We start from the raw sequence: 13,305 nt of genomic DNA on the forward strand, positions 1-13,305 counted from the left end.
ACACCTGTTCGACCTGTTGCCCTCTGGCAGGCGCTACAGATGCATCAAATCAAGGACCAATAGACTGAGAAACAGTTTCTTTCCGAGAGCCATCTCCATACTGAACTCTCACACACACACGAGACCACCCTAACCTCGCAAAACAGCATTGTGATGTGTTTCTATATGCCCTATTCAGTACTGAATTCCATTGCACTGTCTTCTTTATTTATCTAATTTATATATTTATCTGTATTATTGTTGTATTGCACTGGAGAGGGGAGCCCTCTAATCTCGTTGCACACTTGAGTACAATGACAATAAAGGGATTTCTATTTCTATTTCTATTTCTATTCTGAGACATAAAACATTACAGCTCGGGCTCACAAACCATCTGGGGTTTGTTCCTTAAATCAAGCAAGAGACACTTTTAATTTCATTGTCCAAAGCAATCTGGTGTGAGCGTTTCCAAGCCCCTCGGAGATGATCTCCACTGTGATGTGCGGCAAGGGAACGACGGTCCAAAGCGGTCGGTGCGACTGTCGTGACGGAAGCCCGATCAGGAACGAGAGTCCTGCCGTAAAACATCGGCCCACACCGCAACTTCAATCAATCCTTGATCAGGTATGGTTTTGTCTTGTACGGTATTCTCACGTGTTTGTGTTTTACTTTAAACATTGCATTAAGTAAATTAAAAGTTTGTTAGATTTACTATTTTGTCCTGCTTTATGGTCACAAACCTGACTTCCAAAATTGGCTAATGCAGCCCCCCGGAGTCCGTTTTGGTAGGCATATTTTTCATGAGTATAACCACCAAAAAAAGTCTCGGAAATGCATTCTTTGGGAATTTGCATGAATGAGCATCTATTAGAATGAAGTTTCTTAGACAGATGGTGGACAAAGTTTGATTATTTTGATGATTTGCTGTGAAAAAAAAGGTGCGTGAGGGCCCTTTATTCACTGCTTGCAACTTTAATTTCCCTTTGTTTCACTTTAGGCTGAAACTATTCTGAAAATTCCCACCACCAGAACAACCTGACTGACTTCTCATCACTTTGACTCTCCTCTCAGGAGGCCTCAAAGCCCAACAGTCAGGCTGCGATGTCCTCCCAGCAGCCCACCGTCAAAATGGCTCAACTGGAAACCATTGAAGAGGCCCCAAAGGCTCAGCGTGAGCACCAAGGCAGCAAACTTAAACGTTTTAGCTCCAGGTGGCAATCACGAGGCTCCATTAGCAGCAGCAGCCTCTCTCTTCAAACAACCGCAGCCCCTTCTGGGAAGTGGGGGCCACCGCTTTGAGTCGTGCATATCCCTGGAGAAAGGCGCCTTCCGCGTAGACTACAGTGCTTTTGACAAAACCTTTGAGGTGCAAATGTCACCACTGAGTGAAAAACATAGGAGAAATGCAACTGAACAAGAAATGTCATTTTAGCTGGAGAAATCCAGTGTGTACTGAGCCTTCTATCTTTTTTTTTTTCAATCAGGGGCCACTGTAGTTTTTATGAAGTAAACTGAGGGCCAATTTTAAGTGAGAATATTATTTGTTTTGACTTCGGGTGCGGTTTGCATTCATGTTTATAAAACTATGAAACTGATGCTTCCACGTATGTGCAATACAATGACTAGTGATTTACATCATAATATTTGTTTTAATATTATTAAAATAATTTAGCTGTGTTCCCCCCAAAATTTTATTAATTTGACATATTTGTCATTTTTAAATCGATTTGTATCACTGAATAATTAGGAAAATGATTTCCAACAAAAATACTTTAAAAAATAAAGATAAAAATGTTGGTCTAATGGCATAATTTCTCAATAAAAATACCTATGTACTTTCTAAAAAAAAATGTCTTTCGATGTGGTGTCTCAGTCATCTTGGTCATGGTAATCTGTAAAGGTTGAATCGGGGCAACGGGACTCTTTGTTGATTTTTTTTCTCGTTTTCTGAAAACATTCAAAACTGGCTAATGGAATTTTGCTTGTTACTTTATACAATACTTTGTGACATTTTCTCTCTCTCTTTTTTTTTTTTAAATCATCCGACTCGGCAAATACTCCAAACATTAAAAAAACTAATAATCAAACCAATAAAAGCTAAGCTAAAACAAAACGTTTAAAAAATAATAAAAACGAAAAAAAGTGCCTTTAAAACTAAAAGTAATCTATATTTAAAAAAAGCAAATGTCAAAAGAAAATAAAAATGAAAAGTCCCAAGAGTATTTTAGCCCTAATTCAGTGATGGTGTCGTCTCTATTATGTGCCTTATGATGGGTAAACTGATCATAATTCAATGACTATGCATAATACGATTTAAAATGAGCAGTATTTAAAAGTTTTGTTTAGCAGTTGACATCTTGCAACTTTTTGAAGTGAAGCGCGATATACCACTATCTTTCGTTGAATGGCGCTGCCGTTACAAACGTCGAGGTCAAACGCACAATATCCAACGTAGAAGAAGAGGTAGTCGTGGAGAGCAGCATGATGGGCTCGCTGCCGCCATGTCACCAAGAGAGAAGAAATTAGCGCTTCTTTCTGCATTAGGCATAGTTAGTCTCGCCCTTTATTTCATCCCCTCTTTTCGCTATATTGTTGCAACTCTCGCGCTTTGTGGCGGCGCGTCCCTCTTGCGTCGCGGAACGGCGCTTCCCGCCAGAATAGGCCTCAATCCTCGGGCTGGATTTAACGCTTCGCCCGGCTACCTGCGCCGCTTTTGGGACTGGTGGGTGTGCGACGTGTCGCTGGCGTCGCGGAGGCGGACCAAACTCGACGTCGACAGACGTGAGCTACGCGGGTCGTTCCTGGAGGCTTTCAGACAAAGACCGGCCGGCGCTGCGAGCTATCGCGGAGGGCACATAGCTCGCGACACGTTTCTTTTTAGCCCCGGGGACTTTCTCATGGGGAGCTACATTGGCAAACCGGAAAGTCCGACCTGCGACTTTGGGAGGCCCAGAGTGGTCCGGAACCCCCGGGAACAACTGCGGGAAAAGTTATCCAGACCCAACCATGCTGTCGGCACCCCGAACCGGAGGCTGTCATTTGCCGGGTATGTCTTGTGTTTCAATGAACTGCAGTTCCCTCGCTGGACACTCCGTTAGGTACACCTTGAATACAATACAATATGATACTAAAGCTGCAACTTCTTTATTGGTCATTTTTGGTGTAAAACGATTGTGGGAGCCAGTTCTCATATTCTGATTCAATTTCTTAAAAAATACCAGAAGCATAATAGGATTGTTGGTGAAGAGGTAACTGTCACAAAAGGTGTTATAAATTCCTTATTGCTGCATTTTGTGCGGGATTTGTGTATTTTTGCCGGACAAAGCACACATTAGAAATGATTTGCATGGATGCAGTTCACTGAGAAAATATGTTCTTTCAGCCATGTGTTCTATTAATTTCAGAATAGTAGAATGACCACGAGGGTGCCAATGACTGGTATTGTCAGTCTTCGCGAGGCTCGATACCTTGTCTACTCCTGATCCGATACCTGAAATCGGTACTCGCCTATCCTTAGTCACAGCGGTTATTTTCTTTTTCTTTAATATCCGCATGTATATATGAAATGGATTTTGTGCATCCGTATTAAAAGATGCATTGATTCGCCTGATGTGTCCAGGCACTTCTGATCGGACTGTTATGTGATGAGGTGTTCCAGCTAATCCCCCGAATAACATCAACTCGAATATACTTTAGTTAAAAAAATGAAATTAAAAAATGCACCAAATGAATGAATTAGGACATCATGTCTACAGATTTTAAGTAATGGGTGGATAATTCCTTTTGTTCATTGTTTTAGGGAGACATCAGGCACAATGGGACACTTCACTATCACCCCCCAGCGGCACTACCCCCTTCAACAGCCGGGTGCCTCCCCCGTGGGTGTCCTGCCTCCCGTCAGGTGGGACAGCTTCAGGAAGAAGAGCATCCTCACGCCTCGGAATTCCCCAGCTGCTCACAGTCCCGTCACTGTTAAGATTGCCCGGCCCGACCACAACAGCCCCAGGTTTCAGTGACAAATTATTTACTATAATGGTGAATGGAGAGGAGCTACGCAAAATGTAGTTGCGTCGCTGATTACTGACTCTCTGGGAATTTGCTTCTCTTTCTGTCTCCAGTTTGGAACACCTGAGTTGCGCCACTGTGCCCAGGGCCCCTGTGGACCCCTGCTCCAGAGAAAGCGTCCTCAGGGTGTTAAAGGATAGCCGCAAGCGAGAGGTCGACGATGCGGAAAGAAGCTTCAATGCTGAGCAGAGAAGCAAGAGAAGGTAAACACTTTCCACTAAGAGCTTACGCTTCACTCGCTGCGAAGAGTTGTACCGATGAGTCGACATGGTGGCTTAACTTTGAATGTCGTCCGTAACCATGGGAAAGGAAAACAACTTCCAACCCATCACCCCCCAAACGCAAGCTCCTCTTCCACCTTACACCTGCCCCCATATGTCGTCTTAGAAAATCACAAATTGCACTGCCTCACAGTCTGAACTTTCAACACTTTACAAAAACCTACTGCAAAGCAATCCTCCTCCTATGATTCAAACAAAAATTACAATAATATTCTAGTACTGCAGGGACCCTGCAAATTAATCTGCCGATTATCATGACCAACATTCTCCTGACATTTTATTTTGGATTCACCTGCTTTGAATCTGTTCCCCAGGCGTCACGACAGCGGAGGAAGCGCTCACTCGGCTTTTGAGCCCCTATTGCCCAATGGAGCGCCATCACAACTGGTCCCAAAGTGAGTCCAAAATGCCTTACTTTCACTTTTTCTTTGTCGATTGCTTGTTCCTCAGTACTATACCTTTTTATTAATCCAGGCCCGGAAGCCTCAAACGGGGGATGATCTCAGTGGCAGAGGAGTCCACCTTCAAGAGGTCTCGCACCTCCTCCATCAGCTCTGCCAGTGGAGCTCATGTCCCGAGAGGGACGCTGGGTTCCAAGAGAAACCCCATCCAAAGCTCCTATAGCTCTACACTCGGTCTCATGCAGGTAATCACGCAACACCAAGTCAAGTTTACAAATTGCTTTGCATAAAAGTGGCTGAAACAAATTGAAGTGTAAACCGCACACGCTTGCATTTGAAAGTTTAAGAAGTCATCTGCGCCGAGCTCGCCGATGTCCAGCCCGGGTTCGTCTCGCTCTCAGACACCAGATGGAGCCGCCAAGAGACAGAGGTGCGTTTTCACACTTCAGCTTCCACATTTGAGGGAATGTTAGTAAATGGTGTATTTTCTTTCACCAGAGAGGATGCCGGCCTTTCTCCCATTTTGGCATCCTCGTTGAGATCAGAAAGGGCCGCATCGGACCAAGCACCTGATACATGTAAGTGTCCAGCATCTCATGCCTCTTAAAAGCATATTATTTATTCAATGTGTTATTTACTTGTAGCCAAACAGACTCCAGTGCCCAAAGCCCCAGTCACAACCGTAACAGACTCCGCCGGTAGCGGTGGAAAGCGAAAACGTAAGATCCAGTTGGTGTCCAGCAACCGGGATGATCAAATCTCACTGGTAAGTAAATTTATAGGACAGTTTATGTTATGTATTGTGACCTGGAAAGTTTTAATGTGCACATATTTTTTTTCCCTCTGTCTCTCTGTGCTTATTCATCTGCAGCCTCCACCACCTGAGCTGGGCTACACCATCACAGTGAAGGATCTGGATGAAGAGAAGAAGGCCGCCATCAGGAAGATCCAGAAGGTCCTCGAGACACCTGGTGAGTCCCATTATTTTTATTTTTTATTGTCGTTTTCCATGTGTATATACTTCAAACTTGGAAGCCTGACAATGTTGCCTCGTCTAGTTCCCGAACCCGCAAAATCCTCCTCTTTATTGATCTCCACCGCGCCCGCCTCGTCGACCACCTTAGCCCTAAAAACCACCAGCGCCGTCTCCAGCGCCCTCACCCTGAGTAGCCTTCTGGCAGCCCCTCTGCCCAAAACTTCCAGCACTGCCACCCCGGTCATCAACCTGGATCCCAATCCAGCCCCTGCGCTTTGTAATCCACTCCTGGCAGCTCTGAAAACAAAGAATCCCGTGAGTGCTGCCTCTGCTGCCAGCGCCACGACAGGTAAGGTCAAAGGCGAATGGTAGATGCATCACTCGTTTCTGATGCATAATCATGCTGACGTGCGTCAAACATTTTCTTCATATTTTTTTTTTCTTCATAATGTCAAAATTTTCAGCATTGACCTCGCCGGTACCACCCAGTGTCTCAAGCCTGAAGACACCGACCTTAACGGACGTCCTGAAGCCATCGCCCGCCTCCCAGTATCAGCCCCCAACTACCGGCATGGACCAGCCCTCCGCCTTCACTCAGGTCCTGGGGCAGGTTTCTAAGCCGGCCGTCAGCACTGCGTCACTCCCCCCGGCGAGCCCGTTCGGAACGTCGAGCCAGCACGGCGGTCCTGCTGCGTCCTCTGCTTCTAAACCCGCCCCGGTCACCACCGTGACGCTCAGTCACTCCAACCCTCTTCTGGCCTCGGGGTTCAAACCCATCTTTGCTCTCGCCACCACCGCCTGCACCCCGTCAACTATAACAACATCCGAGAGCAACCCCCCTCTCCAAAACTTCAAACCCATTTTTGGAAGTAGCTCCGCCGGGGCGGGCTTCGCCCCACCACCTTACACAACCACCACCGCAACATCCACCACGATGTCTAATACCGCAGGGGACAGTTTTGCGCTGCCGCCTTACACAGCCTCCACTGCAACAGCCGCGACGGTTTCTTTAACTTCTTCGATATTTGGCGCCTCAACGAGCAGCACCGTCGCCTCGTCACTCTTCCCCGTATTGACCTCCATCGCAGCAGCCACCACTGGCTCCACCACCAGCACGACCCCCGCGGCACAGCCAGCTGTAAAATCCATCTTCGGAGCCTGGTCGGCGCTTCCCTCAACTAGCACGAGTACCACTTCAGCGGCAACAGAATTTCAATTTGGAGCCGCCGCCGCCGCCACACCAGCTGCACCCTCGACCGCTGTCGCTACCGCCCCCGCCACAACTTCTAGTAATGCCTTCACATTCGGAGCATCACAGCCTACATCTGGAGTCGCCAGCCAGAAGGTATTTGCCTTTGGTCAAGCCGCAGTCAGTCAGAACACAACCACAGCTTCGTTTGAAGGTTTTGCAATGGCCGCCGCTACACCCGCAGCCACCGCCGCCACCACGACACAGTCCACGTTCACGTTTGGAAAGCCCTCATTTCAATCCCCGACGTCACAGCCGACCTTCAGCTCTACAGCCACTGCACCTAAACCGTTTACCTTCGGGGGCAGCGTAGTAACCACTGCACCCGCGTCCAACCCTGCCGCGATGCCTTTCAACTTCGGTGGAGCTGCCACCACCGCCACGCCCACCAAACCGGCATTTGGAGGGGGCTCGACCACCTTCGCTTTTGGCGGCACCACCACGCCCTCCGCAGCACCCAGCTTTGGCCAAGCCGCCCAGAGTCAGAGCACGCCGTCCTTCACATTTGGTGGCACGGCTCCTCAGCAGACCTCGGGCCCTGTGCCACCAGCATCTGGCGGGTTTAACTTTGGCGCCTCCATTTCACAAACGCAGTTCACAACACCCATCGCCAATAATCCTGCACCACAGATGGGAGGCTTCAATTTTGGGGCTGCTGGTGAGTTCCTACTGTCCAACCTGCAGTTCGGTTTCATTGATTTTGAGTTTTGAAACGATACGAGGCACATTGTTCGATTCATTCACCCATTTATTAAACGGCACATAATGCGAATGCGAACACCTGCAACAAACAGTCGGTCTCTAACAATGTGCGGTAGTTACAAATTGTTTACGTTCCCTTAGGCATGGATTGATCAGTTTTTAGGAGTAACCTTGTAACATCACATCAGATCCAGATTGTTTCCTCATTTCAACTGGTTTCTAACTTTCTTCTCCAGCAACATCCACACCATCTTTCGGTCAAAGTCCCGCCGCCGCCGTCGGTCCCATTGCCTTTGGAAGTCCCAGTCCACCTGTTCAGGGTTTCAACGCTGTTCCTTTTGGTAGGTCATGAATGCTAGAAATTCAATTCAGTGCTCTAAGTTAATTTTTGAAGGTCTGTTTTCCTTGAGCGCATCAAGACCGCACACAGATATTTTTGGCTCTGACCATTCTCTCACACCACGGGATCATCGCTCAAGATAATCCTTTAGCAACTTGCTACAATCGTGCCTTTGCTGACTTGGAACAAATGCTGTGTTTTCCAAATCAGGCTCCCCAGCAACGCCTTCCTTCTCCATCGGGGCAGGGTCAAAGCCGAGCGGGGCGCGGCAGAGACTGCAAGCGCGGAGGCAGCACAACAGGAAGAAGTAACCTCGCAGCGGTTGAACTTATGAGAAGATTTATGAGTGGCTGAATCTCTCCAAACAAGACTGCCATCAAAGGTCCCGGCTCGCCTCGTTGCCGCAGGTTGTAGAAAGCTGCCTGAATGACTCCCTGCGCTCAAGAGACAGAAGCTGCCTGTACTTGAGGAAATCAAGTAGTGTTCTGAAAGCATATCCACCGTTGTTTTGGACACTCCCGTTGGGCACGGTCTTAAGGAGAATGGAGACGAAACAATTCATTATTTTTTTTTTTTTTTTTTTTTTACACAGACTGATTTGTACGTTCGCCGACCTCCTTGCAAAGTTCGGACACATGATGGCGAGGACACACGCAAACACAAAAGGATACACAGCGATGTTGACCAGTTTGCATTTTTTTAAATTATTTTTTTTAACTGCCGCCTTCCAGTGTATGCGACAATTGAGTAGATGAGTTTGATTGCTTCACCATAGTTTGTGCTTGTTCTTAACTGCAAACATTCCCAAAGGTCCTCCAAAGGATGTTTTTTTTTTTTTTTAAATGAATTTATATACGGCCCATGGGCCCCATACTATACACCTCTCCATACCATGCTCAAATCTTATACAACCTCTGAAGAACATTTGCTGATAATACATAAACGTGTTCAATTGTTGCTTCATTTTGAATGAAGTGTTGCTTGGAGCACATCATTTGAACTTAAGATATTGACCAACCAAAAAGATCGATTTTTTTACATTTTTTTTTTCTTTTTTAACTTTGTGCCAGACTACCTCACTATTGAATCCCAGGCACTGAATAATCATCATCTGCATCTGCTTTGACGATTTATGTTCATTTCATGTCAATATCAACTACTGTTAAGCCATGAATGTGAACAGCACAAATGACACCATCTGTCAATCAGAGATATTCGTGAGAATTATTTTTTTGGTCTCATCATAAGTGTCACATGCGCAGCTCCTGGTGGTCTCCGTTGATTTAATAAAAATGGTTGGAGGAATGTTCCAGATTCAGAACCCAAATTCTGGTGTGATTTTTTTTTTACCTTAATTTTAATACTTTAACACTTCGGCCGACTGCACTACTGTACTTTAATGTTTGTAATGCAATCCTCGGAGAGCTCTTATTTTTTTACGTCGCGTTGGTGTGAAAGTTCGAGAACATTGCCAAAAATTAATTTAATACATTTCGAATATTTTTGCGATGAAGTTCCGCACCCGGCCTGCAAGAGGCGGCAACGCGCCCCTCGACATTCAGTAGCTGCCGGCCAAACGTGACGAATAAATATCCCATGGTCCTAAATGGCGTGAATTAAATTACGTGGCAGCGAGATAGGGAAGGCGCCATAAGACGAGAGATGGAGCTGTTCGCTTTGACTTTGTTACTGGGTACTCTCGTATTTTTGATCGCGTTCGCCCTGGGGAAACGGAAAGAAGAACTACGAGATGAGGCCCCGCAGACAAGAAATTGTGCCGGTAGGAGCTGACAGGAGGCTGCCTAGCCTTGATGCTAACGTTAGCGTGCGCTCCTGTCTCCTGCTGTCCACTCGCCAACTATAGTCAATAGTCTTGACTTGCTTTTTTCCCACCGTGCTTTTACTGTTCACTCTGTTTACTTTACGACAACATTACGGGACGTTAGGTCCACACACACTCATCATTAACGAGGCTGGTTGCTGAAACTGACTCTTGAAGGGACAGTAGCGACCGAACTCTGACCTATTGGTCATGTAACGCCTTGCATTGGAAAGCAATTATGGGGTTGAAATAATCCGCTATTTGTATCGAGGCGAGGCATCCTGTTGCAATGGAAAAAAATGACGAGCCACCAACAAAAAGTCCATAAACTGAAATAATGATGATTTCCACTCAGCATACTTGCAAATTGTATGCACTGTGAAATCTGGGCCTGTGTATTTGAACGCAAAGATATGATGTTGGATGAACGACAGCTGGTGGAATGAACTTGGATCATATTCAAGAGCACTTGTTGAGCCTTGAGTCATAAAGGTCAAGAAACACAGTTATCAAACCCAAGTTACATTTTAGGTGTCTGTGGTCGCAGCATCAGAATCACATTTATCAGCCAAGTATGTGAAACATTCAAGGACTATTACTTTAAAATATTATCTTGTAATAAAATTTGCTTCGTGCTTCACTTGTATCACATGTCCTCCTCTTTATAAGTTAAGTTAAGGCTTTCCATTGTGCAAGTGCCAAATACATATTGCCTAGTTCTAATCTATCTTAAGTCCAAACCACCAAGAAAAGGCACCAAGCTACTTTCTGGTCTTCCGCTTAGCAGTCAGCAACGAATATAAGCAAGTCTGCACCATACTGCCGTGGCGGTATGAATTTTATCACAACTCTCAGAACCGATGTGCTTTCTGTTTTTCCAGCTAAAGCCGCGTCAGCAAAGGGACCCGTGGCAAAGAAACACAAGCAGGAGAGGCAGCAGCGCGGCCGTAAAGACAAATCGTCACAACACAACTTCAGTCATCCTCTGTTGGCCGCCTCGCTCAAGGTAAACACAAAAGCTGTCAGACACTTAGATTGTCGCCGAGGAGTGTCGATAACTCGCATTGCTCTTTACTGAGTGATGATGAATCCGGACTAGTCGGATAGTTTACCTCAAGTATGTTTCATTATATTCCCCAGGGCCACAACGGGAATGTGTCATGCCTGGATTTCAGCAGCAACGGGAAGTACTTGGCATCCTGTGCCGACGACCGCACTGTGCGAATATGGAGTACCAAAGACTTCCTCGACCGAGAGCACAAGTGTTTGAGGGCCAACGTGGAGCTGGACGACGCCACATTGGTGCGCTTCAGCCCAGACTCCAGGTTAGTTGGGAGCCCAAGCTAGTTACTGGTCTTCCTTCCATCAAACCAGCTGTGTTGTTATATGAGAGTAAAAGGAGAAGGTATCTTTTTCTTCTTGAATGGCACATAAATGTGACTGGCATCAGCTTAGCCATTTACTGGAAGCCCTTGCTTTCTCTCGATGGACCCTCGGGGCAGAAAAGAAGTGGCCCTACAATTGGACCCTGGAGAACTCCATAAGACAGTGGAGAAAGCAAGACATAGAACTACAAAGGCCTAAATTAATTTAAAATGTGTACAAAGGCCCTCTGAGGTTTCTTTTGAAATTGAAGTGGAATCTGATGCAAACGAGCTTCGCAAACCCTTCTCGACAGCCTTTTTTTTTGACAGAGATGTGTCGCGTTAGCCTTAACACGGGCGAGAAGGTGTAAAAAAACCACCTACCAAGACCTTCCTTTTCCTTGACTGTCTGTCGCTGCTTCACCTGCAGGGCATTCATTACGTGGCTGGCCAACGGCGACACGATCCGTGTCGTCAAAATGAGCAAAAAGGAAGACGGCACTATGGGCTTCAAAAGAGCCTCCGATGACTTCCCGGTCAAACACAAAGCTAACATCCTCAACATTGGCATTGCGGAGACTGGTACGGCACAAAAAATTCAACTTTAAAAAAAAACACCAGGGCTAAATGTGACGTTGCCGATGCGCTGTTTGCTGCAGGCAAGTTCATCATGAGCGCCTACACCGACACCAACATCAACATTTGGGACCTGAGAGGCGACATACTGGCCTCGATTAACACCAACCAGATGACCAATTCTTACGTTGCCATCTCCCCATGTGGCAGGTCAGTCACGCCGAGCGGACTCTTTTGTTGCACCAGCAAAGCGGTGTCAAGGGTAACAAGGTTTCTCTCTCAGGTTTGTGGCGTCCTGTGGCTTCACGACTGACGTCAAGGTGTGGGAGGTGTGCTTCACAAAGTCGGGCGAGTTCAAGGAAGTGACGCGAGCTTTTGAGCTGAAAGGCCACTCCGCAGGAGTCCACGCGTTTGCCTTCTCCAATGACTCTCACAAGTACAACTTTTTTTTCCCCCTTTTACACTTTCATTTGTTCACTAAAGTCTAGTTAATTGTAGTAAAGCAAGAGGATTAGTACCCCCTCGCTCACTATTTAAGAATATTAGCGCCTACTTTCGGATCACTGTTAACTGGTGTAATTGCGATGTCTAGTAGCTATACAGACACCCAATAAATGGTGATTTGAATTCAATATGCGTGTTATTATAGTCATTTGTCTTAAGTGGAACTGGCTGTGTGCAGGAGCAAATAATTGGCGTTCTTAGGAAGGAATCAATCCACCAGTTGTCTTTTTTTTTTTCCAACATGGTTTCAGAATGGTGACAGTGTCCAAAGACGGCACATGGAAGTTGTGGAACACAAACGTGGAATACAAAAAGCAGCAAGACCCTTACCTGCTCAAGACCGTCCGCTGCAAGTCGTCCGATGGCAGCCTGGTGGCGCTGTCGCCCGACGGCCGAGTGGTTGCCATCAGCAACGGCTGCAACGTGGCCATGTACAACGCTTCAAGCGGCGAGCTGGAGGAGCAGATGCTCGGCGTGCACTGCTTCAACATCACGGACCTCCGCTTTGACGTCACTGGGCGCTTTTTGGCTTGCTGTGGTGACAAGGCCATCCGAGTGTTTCACAACGCCCCCGGATACCGGGCATCCATCAGGGACATGCAGGATATGCTGAAGAAGGCACAGAATGAAGGCATGAAGCAGAGGCTGAAGCAGCAGATCAGCGACGCGCAGAACGCCCTTAATGCTGTCGTGGCCTCTCCTGTCCAATAAGTAAGCCTGAACTCAGTGTGACTGCCTTTCTATGGAGTTTTAATTAAAAAAAAGCCTCTTTTTATGCCAAGATAAACGTTTGGTCTGTATTTGTGCCTTCTCTTGATAAAAATGTTATTCTCGCAGCTGCAAGTGTTTCTGTAATTCAAGCTGCAAACACGATTTCTCACAAGTTCTTTGACTTTTTTTTATTAAGAGTAACGAAACTTAATGGTCTTCAAATATTTCGACCTGGTTCGGAAGAGGAAAAATGGTGAAAAATAAACATGGGAAAAAAAATCCATACTTAATCATAGCTAACATGGTGTGCGCAGACCCTTAAAAAACATGCATTT

General features: G+C 46.4%; 3 protein-coding genes across 4 annotated transcripts; all 3 read left to right on the plus strand.

Moving 5' to 3' along the window:
- Positions 1-422: 422 nt before the first annotated feature.
- Positions 423-1,493, plus strand: LOC148320599 (uncharacterized). The gene is made up of 2 exons (XM_088278925.1): positions 423-603; positions 1,051-1,493. The coding sequence occupies exons 1-2, from the start codon at positions 463-465 to the stop codon at positions 1,276-1,278; spliced, it is 369 nt and encodes a 122-aa protein (XP_088135051.1). The 5' UTR covers positions 423-462; the 3' UTR covers positions 1,279-1,493.
- Positions 1,494-2,409: 916 nt separating this feature from the next.
- Positions 2,410-9,314, plus strand: pom121 (POM121 transmembrane nucleoporin). 2 transcript variants are annotated; one of them, XM_088280480.1, is made up of 13 exons: positions 2,410-3,025; positions 3,779-3,985; positions 4,098-4,247; positions 4,640-4,720; positions 4,800-4,971; positions 5,068-5,156; positions 5,225-5,304; positions 5,371-5,492; positions 5,598-5,697; positions 5,785-6,051; positions 6,161-7,609; positions 7,890-7,994; positions 8,204-9,314. In XM_088280480.1, the coding sequence occupies exons 1-13, from the start codon at positions 2,481-2,483 to the stop codon at positions 8,302-8,304; spliced, it is 3,468 nt and encodes a 1,155-aa protein (XP_088136606.1). In that variant the 5' UTR covers positions 2,410-2,480; the 3' UTR covers positions 8,305-9,314. The 2 variants fall into 2 exon arrangements, with proteins under 2 accessions (XP_088136606.1, XP_088136608.1); XM_088280482.1 differs by having other exon boundaries at positions 6,167-7,609.
- Positions 9,315-9,566: 252 nt separating this feature from the next.
- On the plus strand, positions 9,567-13,046 carry tbl2 (transducin beta like 2). Its single transcript, XM_088279754.1, has 7 exons — positions 9,567-9,773; positions 10,697-10,821; positions 10,956-11,140; positions 11,610-11,761; positions 11,839-11,965; positions 12,039-12,191; positions 12,511-13,046. The coding sequence occupies exons 1-7, from the start codon at positions 9,656-9,658 to the stop codon at positions 12,968-12,970; spliced, it is 1,320 nt and encodes a 439-aa protein (XP_088135880.1). The 5' UTR covers positions 9,567-9,655; the 3' UTR covers positions 12,971-13,046.
- The last annotated feature ends 259 nt before the right edge of the window (positions 13,047-13,305 follow it).

This window comes from Idiotropiscis lumnitzeri, chromosome 17 (genome assembly GCF_059441095.1).
Source record: "Idiotropiscis lumnitzeri isolate Australia: NSW breed Sydney's pygmy pipehorse chromosome 17, RoL_Ilum_1.0, whole genome shotgun sequence".
NCBI classification, from domain to species: Eukaryota; Metazoa; Chordata; class Actinopteri; order Syngnathiformes; family Syngnathidae; genus Idiotropiscis; species Idiotropiscis lumnitzeri.

What these genes read in the sequence shown, in the direction of transcription:
- LOC148320599 (XM_088278925.1), top strand. Translation starts at nt 463, where the DNA reads ATGATCTCCACTGTGATGTGCGGCAAGGGAACGACGGTCCAAAGCGGT. An exon ending in TTCAATCAATCCTTGATCAG is followed by an intron (nt 604 to 1,050) that starts GTATGGTTTTGT and finishes CTCTCCTCTCAG; the next exon opens with GAGGCCTCAAAGCCCAACAG.
- pom121 (XM_088280480.1), top strand. Translation starts at nt 2,481, where the DNA reads ATGTCACCAAGAGAGAAGAAATTAGCGCTTCTTTCTGCATTAGGCATA. An exon ending in GAGCAGAGAAGCAAGAGAAG is followed by an intron (nt 4,248 to 4,639) that starts GTAAACACTTTC and finishes TCTGTTCCCCAG; the next exon opens with GCGTCACGACAGCGGAGGAA. An exon ending in GAAGGTCCTCGAGACACCTG is followed by an intron (nt 5,698 to 5,784) that starts GTGAGTCCCATT and finishes TGCCTCGTCTAG; the next exon opens with TTCCCGAACCCGCAAAATCC.
- tbl2 (XM_088279754.1), top strand. Translation starts at nt 9,656, where the DNA reads ATGGAGCTGTTCGCTTTGACTTTGTTACTGGGTACTCTCGTATTTTTG. An exon ending in TGTTGGCCGCCTCGCTCAAG is followed by an intron (nt 10,822 to 10,955) that starts GTAAACACAAAA and finishes TATATTCCCCAG; the next exon opens with GGCCACAACGGGAATGTGTC. An exon ending in CATTGGCATTGCGGAGACTG is followed by an intron (nt 11,762 to 11,838) that starts GTACGGCACAAA and finishes TGTTTGCTGCAG; the next exon opens with GCAAGTTCATCATGAGCGCC.